The sequence below is a fragment of the Oculina patagonica genome, chromosome 14, assembly GCF_052425735.1.
Source record: "Oculina patagonica isolate OP01 chromosome 14, crgOcupat, whole genome shotgun sequence".
NCBI lineage: Eukaryota > Metazoa > Cnidaria > Anthozoa > Scleractinia > Oculinidae > Oculina > Oculina patagonica.
This window is the reverse complement of record NC_135771.1, coordinates 12618984-12637080: the sequence shown is the minus strand read 5'-3', so window position 1 is coordinate 12637080 and position 18097 is coordinate 12618984. Positions and strand designations below refer to the sequence as shown.

General features: G+C 36.1%; 1 protein-coding gene across 1 annotated transcript; it reads right to left on the bottom strand.

The window, feature by feature from the left end:
• Positions 1-1663: 1663 nt before the first annotated feature.
• LOC144637471 (disintegrin and metalloproteinase domain-containing protein 9-like) lies at positions 1664-16222 on the bottom strand. Its single transcript, XM_078496531.1, has 19 exons — positions 16211-16222; positions 14956-15063; positions 14758-14846; positions 14160-14236; positions 13798-13864; positions 12790-12875; positions 11893-11950; positions 10778-10835; positions 10383-10432; positions 9149-9250; positions 8279-8350; positions 7182-7351; positions 6678-6765; positions 6002-6098; positions 5816-5870; positions 3905-3998; positions 3356-3424; positions 2437-2521; positions 1664-1769 (listed from the first exon to the last, which is right to left on the bottom strand). The coding sequence occupies exons 2-18, from the start codon at positions 15035-15037 to the stop codon at positions 2447-2449; spliced, it is 1389 nt and encodes a 462-aa protein (XP_078352657.1). The 5' UTR covers positions 15038-15063; positions 16211-16222; the 3' UTR covers positions 1664-1769; positions 2437-2446.
• Positions 16223-18097: the final 1875 nt, after the last annotated feature.

The window sequence follows — 18097 nt, the reverse complement described above, 5'->3', positions numbered from 1 at the left end:
TGATCGCAGAGCTTGTAATGCAAGAAGTTGAAGAGAAAGCGTTAGAAACTTCGCCCGTTAAACCAAAGTGGTGGCGCCGCTATGTCGATGATTCGAATGCGTGCATTAAGAGGGACGGTGTTGAAGCTTTTCACAGCCACTTAAACTCGATAAACGCCAACATTCAGTTTACAGTGGATATGCCTACAACAACTATGGACAAGAACAGCATAGCCTTCCTGGACACCAATAACACCGTTAATGAGGATGGTAAGATCGAGGTGGGTGTATACCGCAAGACCACACATACGAGCAAGTATTTAGACTTACATTCACACAGCCCAGCGCAAAGCAAGAGAGCCGTCGTTAAGACTTTAATGGACCAAGCTAAGTGCATTCCATCAACAACTGCGCAAAGAAAAAACGAGAAACAACGCGTTATTAATGACTTAGAAGCTAACGGTTATCCCAAAAGCTTCATCAAGTCAGCTGGCGAATCAAATAAAACAAACACGCAACCCAAAACCCAGGAGAATCCGAAGGCATACACGTCCATTCCATATGTGAAAGGAATGTCGGAGCGCGTTCGACGGATTTTGAGCCGCGAAAACATCAAGACAGCGTTTAAACCAGTACGAACGGAAATATCTTCAAAAAGCCCAAGGACCGACCGAATAAAGATCAATTGAAAGAAATCGGGGAGGCGAACACAAGCCCGGAACAAACGGAAATATCAACTCCGCGATTAAACATTATGCAGAAATCGGCCACAACATACATCCAAGTTACGCCGAAATTCTTGAAACAGGTGTAAGCAGCAAGAACAAAAGACTGTTTCTGGAATCCTTGCATTCCTTCCTCGACAAAAACACTATAAACGAAAGAGCGCCCTTCCCAAGGGTTTACGCATCGCTAGTTGCTCCCCAGGGGGACAACGAACAATAACGTCGATGTAGCTTATTAGAACTCTGCGAGCTTTGCAAAAAAAAATCCATCATTCTCTGAAGAAGACCGCAGAAGGCGATCGAAAATTTAGAGTATCGTTTTATATTTTTAGACCTGTTTTAAAAATTTTTATATTTTAATGCGCTAATAGCAATGTTCTTTTCGCAGAATTTTATTTGCACTTCTGGAACTTTTTGGCCAAGGGAAAGGCAGAGAGCTTCAATTTTGCTCAGAAGCGGGGACTAATAAATATAACCCAAAGGCAAGGCTTAATAAAGTAATACCAACAAAAAAAACGTAAAACTAGCGCCGTTAACTCTAATCGACATTGAGTAGAGTTAACGGCGCTAGCTCACAGAGTTGTAAATGTGTTACCCAAATTAATCAACGAAGACTAAACAGGGTATGTAAGTAACGAAGATGGAAAACATTCCCGGTAAAGCGATAAATATTGACTTCAAAAAAGGCTTTGATTTAGTTATGTCTGGAACTTCCTGTTCAAAACGTTAGAACTACTAATCTTTGGAACAAATTCTATGCTAACTGCTCAAGTTGTATAATTAACAACGCTTTCATTTCAGAGTTCTTTAAACTAGACAGAGGTGTCCGCCAAGGATGCCCGCTTTTCGGTTTTGTTCATCATGATGACGATGATGATAATTATTGTTTATTATTCGACTAAAGGTCTAAGGAATTAATTGAATATAAAGCTGGGCGAGAGTCGGAAAAAACCAAAACCTTTAATGTTCAGATATTCTTTATTTTAATTCCCGTTTAATACATATATAATCCACTCTTATTAATGACATCAGTTATCTTCCTTGAACATCAGACTGTTGACTGATCTGAAAATAAAAGCAAAGAATAATTGAGACAAAACAACTGTCAATTTAGACAGGCAAATATGTTTCCTATAGCTCAGTATTTCTAAATGTAAGGCGAGTTAAGGTAAGGTAAGGTAAGGTGAGGTGAGGTGAGGTGAGGTGAGGTGAGGTGAGGTGAGGTGAGGTGAGGTGAGGTGAGGTGGGAGGGGGGAGGGGAAGGTAAGGTAAGGCAAGGCAAGGTAAGGTAAGGTAAGGTAAGGTAAGGTAAGGTAAGGTAAGGTAAGGTAAGGCAAGACAAGGTAGGGTAAGGTAAGGTAAGGTAAGGTAAGGTAAGGTAAGGTAAGGTAAGGTAAGGTAAGGTAAGGTAAGGTAAGGTAAGGTAAGGTAAGGTAAGGTAAGGTAAGGTAAGGTAAGGTAAGGCAAGGCAAGGTAAAGTAAGGCAAGGCAAGGTAGGGTAAGGTAAGGTAAAGTAAGGAAAGGCAAGGTAGGGTAAGGTAAAGTAAGGTAAAGTGATGTAAGGTAAGGTAAGGTAAGGTGAGGTATAAGGTAATAAAGTAAGGTGAGTTAAGGTAAGGTGAGGTGAAGTCAGAAAAGAGAAGGGATTACGGAAAAGTACTAAGAAATAGTGCGCAGCAATTTTGTTTTAGAATGTATAAATTCAATTGTTTTAATTATCAAACATTCTTACACTATTTTTGTCATTTGCTACCAGTACAGCCTTTCTTCTTAACACAGTTGTATGGTTCACAGCAAGGATCTTTCTTCTTACACATCTGAGAAGATTAAAATAAACATTTTTTTTTACATTCTTTTATTTCACTCGTCTATAAATGAATGAATGAATGAATGAATGAATGAATGAATGAATAAAGAAATAAATATGTAAATGAATAAATGAATGAATGAATGAATAGAAGAATGGATGGATGGATGGATGAATAAATGGATGGATGAATGAGTAAACCAGCGAACGAATGAGAACTTTTCACTGGCATTTTCTCAACGAGGTATACCATTTTCTTAATGATACCCAACAATAAGCAGGCTATAAGAATCATGGCTGTCTCGCAAGTCTTTCTTCTAGTTAAATCATGAAAAAGAACAACCCAGTTGGATAAGTTTCCATTGAATACTACTAAAGTAAGTATTTTTTAATATATCCTAAAATTTGCCACAAAGAATATTTATTTTGGAACCAGTGTTTACATAAGTGACTATAATAAATCGCTCGCTACGCTTGGGGATCGCTCTTTTCATTCGGCCGCCCCTAAATTATGGAACGATCTTCCAAGTGAAGTAAGAAACATTTCATCAGTGCAACGTTTTAAGAAAGCCATCAAGACCTTTTTACTTTTAAAAGCTTTTTAATTGTACATTTATTTTTATAGTTATATCCATTTAGAACTTTTTTAGCTTTTTTATTTTTTAATTATATTGTAATGCGCAATTGAAAATTTTTAAATTGATAATTGCACAATATAAGTTAATTATTTATTATTATTATTATTATTATTATTATTATTATTTATTATTTATCATGCTTAGCATTCGAAATTGCTGTATATTAAACAATTATTCCATGAGCCCGCGTTGGATACGAAACAAACCTTTTTAGTACCACAGTCGCATTCTTCCCCTTCTTCGCGAATTCCATTTCCACAATAACCGTTTTTAGACTGTCAAGAAGAAAAGATCACTTTGTTAAATTTTAAATTGTCCTGCAATGATCTACATACCCTTGCAGGAAAACGATGGACTGTACTTTTGCAACCTATGCTGTTGTTGGAATTATTGCGGTCTTACAGTAATACAGTATGCGAACTCTGAAATTCAAAATCCAACTAACGATTGTTTTTTTTTCGCTGCCGTCAATCATAATTATGTCGACAGCCAATGGACCATGAAAAACAGGAACAAAAAAATGGATCGAAATCTATCAATCTCAAGCGACAGACGTGACCCTTTGACCCGGTGTAAGTGAACTTCTTGTCCTCGAGAGGTGTGCTAAGGTGATTGACGGCAGCAAAAAGCGTTTGCAATATCACTGAAACAGCCATCAAACATTTAGGTGAATTTTTAGGTGACTGTCTCTGTAAACACAGTACACTGTGTAAAGTAAAGGAATGATATTTGCACGTTTTGTTCAATACAGATACCTTATAAGTTGGCACATTATACAAACAAGAATCGTCCAGCTTATCTCCACCGAGCGTTTCCATATTGCAATCTGAAAATCCTGGAAGTATGCCTCTGTGGACCAATTACAATTATTTAAATCAATATATCGTCTTAATCACTATGCATTTCTTTTAACAGTTAATGTCCAGGGACCACGGATACCATTTTAAAGTGGTAGGGCAAAAAAGTATGGCCAAGACAAACAAGCTTTAGCCGTCGAAGTAGGCATACCCGATTTGGTGAAAATACAACTTCATGTACAACAAGAGAATCATCCACCCATTGTATTCCGATAGTTGTTTTGCATTACTTAGTCGTGATCACATCGGTATACTTATCAATGAGAATTGAGAGAAAGACCGCCTTTTGTTTGTCGGCAAGAATAGCTACAAACTCATGTTGGACTTCGTGCAAAGATATTTGTTGGTGGTTCTATTGAGCTACACCACAGGGATACCACAATAGTTGATGAGGAATTGAATAAACTAATAAAAGAATATTTATCACGTTGTTTCGTTTAATTCCTGTGTTGCTTTTCTCCATGCGTACCTATTCTGAGCTGTCTTGTGCGCGAGCGGATCTCAGATATGTTAATTTTCTCTCGTTATTATTATAATTGACAAGGGTGTTATCTCTTTCACGAAACGATTTACACACGCTGCACGAAATCGCTTTGAACTCTCTTCTTCCTCGCCTTTTTGCGACCAAAATCGACACAAACAAAAGCTAGATAATTTTTTGAATACGCTGACCTGTCAGCGTCCTGAAAAATAGCAATTTCCAGACAGAACATTTGCTCTCCTTTAGCCGTTTTCGTCGGCGTTTTTTTTTTCGTTACAGCTGCAGCCAGTTACCTTGGCACATACGCGAGCGATTTACGCGCCATCAAGTGTAAATCAACTACGCTCCCTCCCTTGCAAATATGTTTCTACGCAAACCGTTTAAGGCTAATAACTTTAAAACGGCCAAAGCTGTTATTTTTGATATATTTATTTAACTAATGGAAAAAACAAACGATTGAACAGATTATTTGTTCGGTCGTGTGCAATTTTGAACTGACCGGGAAAAGTAAGTGTTTGCGCAAAAATATATCTGCAAGGGAGGGAGCGTAGATTCGTACGAAAAAAAACCCCGAAGAAAACAGGTAAAAGAGAGCAAATATTCTGTCTGGAATTTTTTTTTTAGGATGTCATTCTTTGTATTCGAACCCTTACACGACCACGGCACCTCAATGAATATTGTTAGCTATAAACTTTATCGAGTACAAATAATATAATGGTTGTTGTTGCTAATATATCGGAAATCTAATTTTTGCCGTTTTTAGTAACAAGAGGAAACTAATCTAGCGTTTTTAATAATAATAATAAAAATAACAAGAATTGATAAAAATAATAATGATAATAATAATAGTAATAATATTAACTGCAGTGGTATAGCGAGTGGTAGCAAATCGATAAAAATGGTATAAAAATGTGTGAATAAAAATGATAAAAATGAGCTAAAGTTTTTCGATATTAAGTCAAAACATCTTCGGATCTTCCTCGGCAATCTTCGGAAAACTTTGGAAATTTCGGAAAAGTTTGGAAAATGTTTGGAAACATTCGTACGTCCTTCGGACAGTACTTTCAATATCTTCGGAAAGCTTGGGAAAATGGTTTAAAATCTTTGAAAGATCGTCAAAAACATAGTAATTAGTAGGTTGATATAATAAACCGAATAATACATGGTTGCTTGGATATATGAAATTTATCTTTGAGTGTCCAAAACCAATATCTCACTCGTTCGCTACGCTCACTCGTGAGCTATCGATTTGAACACTTAAAGATAAATTTTATATCTCCGCGCAACCACGTATTATCCTTTATTTAATAATGTTCTTTACTACTTACTTTCCTCCACCCATCATGATACATCCTCTGCTTGGCGTTAAGCACGTGCACTTTGCTGAAGACAAAGATGGAAAAAGATAGAGTGAATATTAGAAATCAACTGACCAAAGAAAACCACTCAGTGAGAGGCTGATGTTAGTGATAGAAAAAACTTGTTTTTTCTTTTTTAAAATCGGTTTTCCTTACTTTTGTCGTCATGAGGAAATCCAAAGTTGTGACCCATTTCATGAGCAACGCCAATGTAATTTCCCAAAATCTCTGATCCCACCATCTCCTCTTTGTACTGCGACAGAGCAACAAAAGTCAACAAACTGCATATGAAAATACTATCAAATCAGGGCGATTTTTGTGCAATTTCGTTATTTCAGGACTTCTTTAAACAATGGTGTCACGTTTATGATGTAGCTGTGCTAGAAAGCGTTCAGTTACGTTTTTAATTTTCCATACATTTGCCATATTTTTCCGCAAACTGACGCAGTTTGCGGAAATGTTTTTCAGACAAATGTATGGAAAACTAAAAACGTAACTGAACACTTTCTAGCCCAGATACATGCTTCAAACTTGGTGAATAAAACCTTTTGCTGGTATCTTCACTTTACGATACATACGTTGCCCAGAATTCAATTTTTGAAAGAAATTTTTGACGTCGGATTTCCATACAAACAATGTAATTTCAAACCGCGTTGCCTACCCGTCAAGATGGCGTCGAAAACCGTGATATGTCCTGTTGCTCTTATAAACTCATGCAAACGTTGCTTGACCCTCAGCTGATTACTAGATCACTCCTTCTTTCCAATTTGGATCAAGTTATAACAAATGTGATATTCCCTTTACAGTCAATAATCTCTACTTAACAACTTACCCTTATAGTACCAACTGATTTAGTCTCTTTACACATTCCAAATAAATACGCAACGCCTGAAGCTTTTTCACCTGGCCAGCGACTTCCACTGAAATGCAAATAATATTATGAAAGTTGCTATCATCCACTGGTAAATGACAATATATAATAAAAATGATGAAGATGATGATGATGATAATAATAATATCAACATAAGAAACGATCACCAAACTACTGAAATTGTCGGTTAGCCTCATTCAGGCAAATATGTGACCTCTCACGCGAAAACGTTCCTTACGGAATCCGTGTGTTCGGAGAAACGCGCGGCAAGCGAACGGCTTTTGTATCTTTTAAAAAAGGACTGAATGTTGACACATCTAAATCTGCTGTAAAAATTTTCATGAGAAATTAATGGTTTCCAGCAAATTTGGGTAAGGCTTTTTCTATTTTTAACAGTGCGCACCAGTTATTGATATACTGAAAAGAAAGACCCCTTTTAATTTATTATGAGGATTCCTTACATACCGAATGAGATGCGCGTTATCGTGAGAAATTTTTTTCAACAAAGTGTTCTCTCGATAAGCTTTAAACAGTTTCAGGTCACCTCCTGGCTTCGACTGTTTCTTGACAAGATCACCATTTGTCCAGATTTCCACTCCTTTCAAGACTATTCTTATATTTATCCGCTGGTAAATCTTTAAAAAGAAGAATGAAAACATTAAAACAAATAAAACTGGTTGTAGTTGTTAAAGAATGGCTCGTGACGTCACACAGCCTTTCTTGTTAACCACAATGGCACTCCGGTTAGAGGCCGTTAGCCTGCAGCAGGTTAGCTAGTAAGGTAACTGATGGTTGGCCTTTTTATTTGATTTAGGGATTTTTGGCTCGCACGGCTAAAATGGCTCGCTGGCTTACACGCTTGTTTGCACGCATATTATACACAAATTGGGCTAAACTAATTTAGAAACGACTTTCCTTTGAGTTAAAGGGGGCAGTGTCAGCAAGATTTAGTGCCACTTGAAAATCCAATGGAAGTGTTGGTATTAATTTTTTTCTTCGCTGTACTAGTCATGAACATTGTTAAAAAAAGTGGTGTGGCTACAAAAGGATAGGAAAGAAGATGCCTAAATCTTGAAAAAGTCAAGCTGACGTTTTCAAGTTTGACAGTGTAAATCACTTAAAAAACCCCATTAATTATGGTTTATTGACAAATTGGAGAATGAATTTATTCGTTTATTTTGTTTTCCAAGGTTATTTTGTTGGTCAGTGGGTGACCATCGTTGTTTTAGAATAGTTCACACGAAAACTTAAATGACTTTTCGTGACACTGTCCCTTTAACTCACGCCATAAGCAAGGTCATCCTTCCCTTAAAGTTTCCCCTTCCCGCCATTGTTCCACTCACCTCACCCCACAGCCCGGAATGGCTCGGAATAGTCCCATTACCAGGGTTAAAGGAGCTACGTCACAATAATTTCGCACATTTTTGGTCTAAACTGCTCTGAGATGAATATTAGTGTTAGACAACTTAACTCATGAAAAACTTTATCTTTAAACATCTAACGTCGTGCCTACGATGTCAAACTCACTAACAAAGTTGCTTTATGTTTCTGCATTTTCTTACCGCATCAACAGCATTTGCCAATGTTGCAAGTCGATCTTTGATAGGCCTTTTTTTCTTGTTAAAGTTCTTGTACTGGAAAATGAACAAAGTGAAATACTTTACCGAATGGTAAATAATTATATGTAAAAGGGTCGATATTTTAAAACCTTTCTAAACATTTTTTTACTTAAAAGATCTTTCAAATGTCAAAAGACAGTAAACCCGACATTTTTTTCATTACACTGAAGGAAGCTGTTCACTGAATGTTCACGTACACTGATGACTCGAAATTAATTAAGCTTAGTGATTAACTTATTAAAAAAAGGCAGTGAAGAGGTGGTCAGAATGTCGGGTCAAAACTTGCCACGAACACAAGTCAGACGCCTCTTTGTAGAAACAACAAAATTCAACAAAGTTTTCAAAGAAAGGAAAAACATTGCTTCTATAAAAATACTGGGTCGTGCCACCTTAAGTTACTGTCACATTTTTTTTCAACAAAAAGTGTCGACTAAGACAAATTTCCGACCAAGATGGCTACAACCTTACAGCTGATCATGAGACGCGTGACCACAGTTTCCAAAATTTTAATTGATATTCAAATCATTTTTTGAAACTTCCGACATTTGACATAAATGTTCAAAGTTCCGCAGAAAATCCCTCCTAAACTTACGAATTAGGTGCAAAATCAGCTAAAATAATATCGCCAATAGGGTATACAACTTCAAATACATCATAATTAACCAAAAATGACATATTAAAATGAAATTCGAATCTCGCAACTTATGTTCAAAACTGGCACGTAGATTTCAACATTCGAATTAAATTTCAAAATATACTCGTCACGTGTGACAGGGATCGGCTCTAATGTTGGAAGAGGTTTCCATTACTTACCATTTCATAATCGACTACAAACACAATCTCGTTATATCGTGTCGTCTTTGTTTTTAAATATGGCTTGTAAACTTTCTCCACATCTGATACCTTATCTGGTAACTGAAAGAGATATGTCGATATAAGTAACAATTCCTTCATACAGTAAAAACCCGCAAGTAAGAACCTGCATTTTCCAAACTTAGCCTAAACAGGTTCTTACATAAATAGTAACTAGCACATATTTAGGCTATTCAGGTTCTTAATAGGTTCCTAGTTTCTGAAGAAAATTTACATTGTTGCTTTTGTCGTATAGAGCCTTTTTAATGTATGAAATGTATGTATGAAATTTGCATACATTATATTTACATTTTTGCGACTGTCTCAGTAATGATATTTTATGATTTTCAACAATGGCATTTACAATGCAACCTATTTCCACATTTTGGGCTAAAGAGGTTCTTATTGCAGGGTTGCAGCTGACGTCATGGCGGCCATGCTGGTGGAAAAGAACAAAGCGTTTTTTACTCCGCTAAGAACTGAACTTTTTTATCATGCAAATTCTGCGATTTTTTTTATTGTTTTGTCAACCAACATGGCCGCCTTGTCACGTGGTTGCAACCCGGCAATATAGATTGTGTCTAGCTGGCAAATCTTAGCCTAAAAGATTTTTTCTTACTCGCAAAATTTTACTGTATTTTATCATCAATTTATGTGAACGTCATAATTTTCTTCCACCCGACTTTGATCAAATGCTTGAACATTGTGCAGAATCAACGCTTTCACCAAGTTTACAACACAACGGCGCAACGGGACGTCTGCATACATCACCTATTGCCATACATGTTTGCTTTCTTTCTCTGGCCACATTGGTAGAGACGATACAACTCAAATTAGTGCTGACGTCGAATTTCGTTGCCATAGAGACAAAGACGTTGTGTCTGCCATGTGTTACTTGCCTTATCATCGATGACGGCAAAGGAAGAAATTCAAAATATTCCAATCCGGGAAACGTTTGACTCGTTTTTATTTAGTTTGATGTGTTCCACGGCTACGGTTGCTTTAAACTACTTATATCGGATGCCTTGGCAAAAAGGCGACACAATAATGACAGCAAAACATGAAGGATTGTTTCTCTAAAATTATTTAAGCCGATAGGAAACTATTATAAACATAAACTAAACATTTTTTACACGTGTCTGAGTCTGAGTTATCATATACGACACACTGTTTTTAAAGTATATCAAAGGCCTACCCCAGACGAATCCCTTGAATAAGCTTTTGAAGGAAAATCGTCTGGTGTATCTATAACAAAAAGAAAGAAAATAAATGACAATTTTTTTAAGTGATAGACAACGGTCGCGTAAATCTTTTTTACTTAATGCAAATAAATGATAAGATCGAAAGAGAAGTGATTTTGGTTTTACTCAGAGATTCCCGGCGAGGAAGTCCAAGTTAATAAAGTTAATCAATGATTTTTTTTATCGTGTAACGTAGACTTCGAGCAATCTCCCCTTCCTTGCTCTAAAATTCGTGGGATGAACACCAAAAAATAACGAGCGCGATTTGTAATCGTTGTTTAGGGGTGGGATGGTGCAAAATGTGTGAAGATAATTTCTCCCAATAATTGAGACCAAAGTTGTAGCTTACCGCAAACTTCATTGAAGTCGTCTTCCTTTGCTTTAAAAACCCTGTGAGCTCCTTTATTCTGTAAATAACACGTTATTTAAGCTACATAGAATTGTATTTGAAGGTAAATAGCAAATATAAAATAAAATAAACTGAGGGATGCACTATGAGCTTAAAACTTTTAAAAACGTAACATGGTATACAGTCTTAAGAGTAGAACTTTCCATTAAGCTATTCTTTATTGGATTGTACTGTTTCCGTTCTTTTTAAAAAAGCAACCAACGAAGTAAAAGGATCTGGTGGTCCCTAGGTGCAGGAAAAAGTTAAACCGCCCATAGTAATAGGAAATATATCTTACGGAAAAACAAAATAAAACCTTTAAGAAAAGTTAGATGATTTAGATTTTTTACAAGATTTTACCATTTTGTTAGATTAAAAAAAGGAAGCCTCCAGCCGAATGGCCCATACTTCCGGAGCTTATCCCGGTTTCGGAAGCATTAAGCGGCTAGAAATGTTTCCTCCCCCGGGGATTCTGTCCTCGCGGGTCCCCCCCCCCGCTTTGTCGCCTGTCCCTTTTTCCCTGGGTGGGGGGCACTGGGCCCCGGCTTCCGGCGTCGGTGCGCTCTGGGCACACACGCCCGCGTCTCGCCCGGACCGTTAGATGCGGAACCCGGCGCACTAACCATAAGGCCACCGCGCCTCCCATTTTGTTAGATTAAAGAGACAAAGTATTTAATGTAAAAGATGGTAGACATTTGGCAAACTTTACCCATCTTGTGTTTTATTTTCAATTAACAGTATTTCAGTGTTGTATTGTGGTTTTCAGTGATATGCGAACTCTGAAATTCAATCCTCAACCAACGGTTTACGCTTTTTGCTGCCGTCAATCATCTTAGCGGACCGCTCGGGAACTTGAAGTTCACTTCAACCTGGTCAAAAGGTCACGTCTCCCAGTTGTGATTGGTAGATTTCGATCCATTTTGTTTGTTTCTGTTTTTCATGGTTCGTTGGCTATGGCCATAATAATGATTGACGGCAGTAATCCGCCATATCGTTAGTTGGATTTTGAATTTCAGAGTTTGCATATCACCGAAAACCGCAATAATGTTAAATTGTGCTTTTCAAATAAAGCTCACTTTGTTTCCTGTCTCAGGTGAAATGTAAAATGCCTTTTTTCCATCATCTATAATTCCTCTGTGGAAAACAAAATTATAGAAATTCATATTATCAAAATGTAAAAGAGCAAAAATACACATACAGAAACCCGAGAAAATAAGGTGGGATAGAATACTTGTCACCTCGTGCAGATTGGTAGACAAATTGAATTAGCTGTCAATTTCTCAAGCTCATTAATAATTCATCAAGTTTAAACCAAGAAAATTATAACCATGAAGGAGGTTTAGATACCCGGTCTTAATTAGCATAGATATTTACGATTCTATTGCTCCGTTTACTCCGTAGTTTTTGTGTTAATTGAGAAGATATGTCAAACACCCGAGACAGTGTTTCATTGGCTATCCAAACACCTCGAATGTCGCCAAACATACTCCGCTGTGGGTCGTATTTTCAACTCTCTTCTTGGTGTTTGGATATCCCGATGAAACACTGTCTCTTGTGTTTGATCTATTACGTCAAAATCAACTCATAGTTGACAATATCAGAAGTTTCGTAAGTAATGAATGAAAAGGTGATGAAAGTAACAACATAGAGTATCGATTCTCATTTTAAAACCGAAAAACAGCCTCAATGTAATTGGCATCCAACCCTCCCCCTTATACGTTTGGTGGTTAAGATCTAAGAAGGTCCCTTGAGTGATCGATACCTTCTATTGTAAACAAGTATAAACTTAGAAATTTGAAACATTTTTACATTATTTGATTACAGCCACAGTATTTTCAAAAACTGGTCAAAAATTGGTCTTTTTTAAGAAAATGCTTAACAAGATAAACTCTGAACCAGCCTTTATGGTTGCCCTACGAGACCTGCCTTAACAAAAAGCTATGTATGTATGTATGTATGAAAAAAAGATGTACCTTAACCCTGTACATGTGTTGAGGACAACACTTGAATCCTTCAAGCCACGAACAGTTCCTTGATAATGGCAGTGGTCCGAAACACCCTAAAAAAGATTTGACATAAATGTGTGCTTTCAGTAGCCATTCACAATAGAACATGGATTCGTATTTATTTAAAAATGAGAGCTTTCAGCCCATTTTATATTTCCTTTATTCATGCTTCAGTGACACAGGTTTTCACTTCTTTAAATTTCTTTTTAAGCAAAATTCTGCCGAAAAAAAAAGAACAACAGCAATATCATCAAAAACAACGCCGGTCAAATGGAAATGACGTCATAGAGCTTTGTCACTCTGATCTTATGAAAAAAATAATGCATGGACTTTTAAGTAACATCTAATGTTTGAAAGAAAGGTCAATTATTTCAAATTAATTTTTGCGTCATTTTGTTACATACTATATTTTAAAAAAAATGGCAAACTAAATAATGCATCATCGGTCAATCTATATCGTGCACTCTTCTACCAACCACCATTTTTTTTTCCTTTATTCCAAAAACACTCGACTCAAGGGCACTCATCTTTCTTTACATAGTTAGAAATCAAAACCAAAATGCCGCTTTAGTAAAATAAGAGATCAAGGTGATGTTCTTTGAAAACGATCTTTATCGAATAAGTATGAAAAAATTGCACTTTGATTGTCGCGTTAATTGGAAACTATGCAATGGAATAGAGACAACAACCGTAACGTAACGTGACATTCAGTTACGAATTCTCAGAAATGGAGAACCCCCTTCCCCCAAAAGCAGTGTTGCAAAATAGGGGGCAAAAATTTTTTAAAAAAAAAAAAAAAAGGGGGAATTTTTTTTTTTAAAAATAAAAAAAGGGCCAAAAAAGTCGAAATACGGGAAATTCACGACAATTTAGGAAAGGGTATTGAACTGTTGGTCAACGTAGACTGCTAGATTTACGTTAACTAACTTTCTAAAAAATTGAAATGAATTACTTTCTAATGTATTTGATTAGTACCTCTTCTATGACTTCAGAGCCATCATTTGCAAACGTGCGAACTGTAAACGATGCGGGAATAAGTTCCCTGTAACGAAAAAAATAATACTTCGTTAAACCTTCATTATTGTCCAGTTGAACGTCTTTAAATAATAATGACATTTATTAGAAAAACAGCGAAAAAGAGCATTTTAACGGGTCCAAAGTTTTATCAAAGGTAATCAGTTAAAAAAAGAATAGAAAAGAAAAAAGAACGTGCACAGTTTATGCAGTATTCCAGACGATTTTCAACTCTTTTTATCGGTGCCAGTTTCCAAAGCAGATACATTTCTTTTGTTGTGTCTGGGTGCTGATAATGGACAACAAATAAACTGAATGCTTACTTGTTTCTTTTTATATCTAGAGTCCAGTCCTTGTCAAAAGCATTCAATCGATAAGATGCCTCATCCACGTGACCTCCCTAAAGCAAAACATAGGCTAGGCTGCGCAGGGCCTTTGCTCATTAATACATTTATTACCAAAATTACTTGACTTGTTGTTATATTATAAACCATTTATTCTCAAAATTTGGATCAGTGATTTCTCTTAAACATGTCGACATATGATTAAAAAATGATGAAATAATGTCATTGATGTCGCTTTTCTGGTATTTTATTGTTTACTGTTATGTTTCAAGCTAATTAAGTCAAAACTGCAGAAAATGTGTTTCCTTCGTTTTCAGCTAGAGGAAAATACCAAACTGATTTAAATATACCCCAATGATAAATAATAACCTCTTTTTGTGTCATGACAAAAGCTAAAAAATGTCGCGATTTCACGAAACTATGCTTTGAAGTAATCAATCTTTTCGAAAGGCAGTGGGAAATCCCGCTTATATCATGAAAAAATAGAGAAAACCTATAAACCAAAACGTATTGACAATAAAAATTCACTTCTAGATTTAATTAAGGGTGAAAAATAAAATTATAATGAAAAAATAACCTTTTCGGAAGTTGAGAGATCCCTCCTCGTTCGTCTTCCATCAATTCGTTCTGGAAATGTTATGTGATAATCATCCTCATTTGCCGCCTCTGTAAATCAAGGGAAAATGAGGTCAAAAAAAGTCCAAAACTAATATTAAGAAACAATAATACCCGTTACATCAAATGTACAGCAAATAAAGGGTGAAAACAGGCTTACCCACATTAATAAGGCAAGCGCAACTTAGAAGCAAAGTAAACGCACAGACGTCCAGCGAACTGTCTGACCTTTGCTTCGTCATCTCAACTCTCCTTCTTCTTTAGGAAACTGAAAATCAGCGATAAAAAGAATTACTGAGGGCTTCGGGAAAAAGGAATGCACCGTTCCCCTTGGGGTCAATCATTAAGTGCCTAATGTAGTACATTACATCATTAAGTGCCTAATCTAGCTGTAATTTTAGGAAAGTAGTGGTGCGACTTCCAATTGTTGAATTTCTAAATCTACGTTTAACGCTAATAATGAGCATAAAAAGTACCCTAACGTTCGAAATTTTACACATAAGACCACAAAAAGTGCAAGACCAAGCAGGCTTGTCAGGTGTTATCTAGGAAACAAAACTTCAAGTTGACAACTATCTGATGAAACTTGATTTCTAAAAAGACAAAAACAACAAAGAGTAAACTAAGGTGTGGTTTTGAAGCAAACGCTTTCTCTTTCGGATCAAAATTGGCTCTTATATGGCGAAATTGTCTACCCATTTTGTGTTCTATGTTATTACCACTGCCCAGTTACATTGCTGTTCCTCGTAGTTTGAAGAAGCACGAAAGACCGAGACTCAATTGCAAAAAAAAAAATGGTTTTGCTTATTTAAAGGTTTTGAAGGACAAAAAGATACAGGGCTTGCAGACGCAGTTCTCTCAAGGAAAGCGTAGCAGCGGTAGACCTAAGGTGATCTGGAAAGAATTGTTAGAGTGTGTCCTCACGCTCGAAACAGCTAGACAGTAGGCGGAGGACCGGCAGCAGTGGAGAACCCGTGCGGAAGCCCCGTGTGCCACCAGGCACTCTGGGTCCTGAAGAAGAGGAAGAAAAAGACAGGCTGCAATGGGCTTCATCTTTAAATTTCGATAACATATTTAGCTGTTGGGTCCTAACATGATGTCCTTTCTGGATTTTTTTTTTCAGTCGCCTCAGTCACCGTCCTATCAGGGTAATCTAAGAACCCCTCTTGCAAACTTGAAAAATATGCCACTAGAAACGCAACTGAACTTAGAGATTGCATGTTATTAAAGTTAATATGCTGGCTTTGATGACACACCTTAGGAATAATTTTTACTCTGGAAGACTGGATTAATACAAACATGGTTACGCGTTACCTTTCTTTAATTTCATCGTGAAACGTTCCGAGAAGTTGTTTAATTACAAGTTATTATTGTTAAATTTGAGCTCATGTTTTACTTACGAACGTACAACCTACCTCTTCGCCGGGATGTATCCAGCTGAACGGAATACAGGCTTGTACTAACTTATCAAGGTCGAATACTGGAGATGATTACAAATTGAAACAATAACAACTAATATCACACTACCAAAAGGGATTTTCTTTGTCTATTTAGTTGTTTGAGTTCAGATTGTAAAACAACGATATCTTACAAAGCCTTATATTCTTTTTCTGTCAATGTAAACAGTTGATTTACAAAGGGGTAAAGGGATTTCCTTTGTCTATTTAGCTGTTTGAATTCACATTGTAAAAGAAAGATTTTTAAAATAGCCTCATGTTCTTTTTTCTCATCGGTGTAAATAATAGACATTTAAAAAAATGATAAGCGTCGATTGATAGAGTTTAAAATTTGTATGTTCACACGTCTAACCTTTTTAAATAATGACAATATATTTTTCTATTCTGTATTCAAATTGTTGCTACCTTTTTCGATTCAAATTTTCCATTACACTAAAATCGTTGATAATTCATATGTGGAAATGTTTATTATGAAGGATCCTAGATGTAAACATGATTTTTTTTAATCAGCTGTAAAGACAAAAAAAAAATCAAATGAAGTTAACAAACCTGAGCCAGTCAGCTTAGAAAAATTATGTTTTACCAAATGAACTTTTTTTTATTTAATCTCGCAGAAAATACAACAAACAATAAGACACAAGTGTAATAAGTTGCCGCATCGGTAACTCAAAGAGAAATTTTAAGTCAGGTACAAAGGAGTCCTCCTTTATATGGTGCAGAGTCTTGGAAGGTCTCGCAATCCAAATGCTACAGGGAAGAAGGTAGGAAAGAAAAAAGAAAGGAAGGAAGGAAGGAAGGTGAAGGTTTTACTTGAAAAAGGTTTCTATAGAGTCAAAGAAGTCGAAAAGATCAAATATTTTGAAAAAGGAAAATATTTTCAAGACTTATTTCACCTGTTTGCTCCAGGTTCGGGTTTTTTTGAAGCCGGAATACAATTTTTAAAAAGATTAGGATAATAAAATGATTGAAAACACGAAATCACTCTCGTGTTTATTTCAACAAGTCTATGTTTTATTTTTAAATAACCAATGTTGCGTTTCTAAGAATATGATTTTATTTTAAAAGAATCAAATTTTTGCTCAAAGAATCAATATTTAATTTTCAAAGATTCAACGTTTCGTGTCTCAAAGAATCAAGATTTATTTTCAATGAATCAATTTCTTTTTTTAAGTTTATTACTTATCAGATTCTCGCCGAAACAATAAGCCCGTTTTCTATAGAGCTTTTGGAACTGATAGCGCGAGAAAAGAACTTCATTTGGCAAAATAAGAGAAAAATAAGAAAAATAACAGCACGCGACGGAAAATGAACTAAACCTAATTTTGACCACAAAAGGTGTTATTTAAAAGGTTCCAATAAAGTTATACAAGCCCAAAACATTTAAAGGACTTACCTTAAACGTTGTAAAGCTTTGGAGCTTGATTTGAACTCTTACCTCGATCAAAAACTGACTAGCTCTACACAGAGCTCGGATCATATAAGACCATCGTGAAAATTGCACGCAAAATACCTCAAGCTGGGATAGCGCATTGGGTGGGGCAAGTCACCTGGTGAAATAATTTCGACACCTGTTGGGGAGCCTAGCTATCGTTCGTTGAGGTTACTAGAAAAATTTTTAATAAGTGTCGTAGTTTGAGATTGCAATACAACTTGGAATAATTGTGCGTAAACTGGAGATAAAAAAATCTAAAAATTTATTATCAAAAATATTTTTCAATGCGAGTGACAAATAAAAGCGTGAAACATGACAACGCTTCACTGGTCATTCTTGGAGAGGGTCATAAGGCACTAAATGTTTTTTTTTTTACTTTCACTAATGGCACAGGACTACCTTCGCTTTACTAC

Coding starts and splice junctions, on each gene's coding strand:
- LOC144637471 (XM_078496531.1), bottom strand. CDS start 15,037: ATGACGAAGCAAAGGTCAGACAGTTCGCTGGACGTCTGTGCGTTTACT. Junction 13,865..14,159: donor CTAGATATAAAAAGAAACAA/GTAAGCATTCAG, acceptor TTTTCGTTACAG/GGAACTTATTCCCGCATCGT. Junction 6,099..6,677: donor AATCAGTTGGTACTATAAGG/GTAAGTTGTTAA, acceptor GCTCTGTCGCAG/TACAAAGAGGAGATGGTGGG.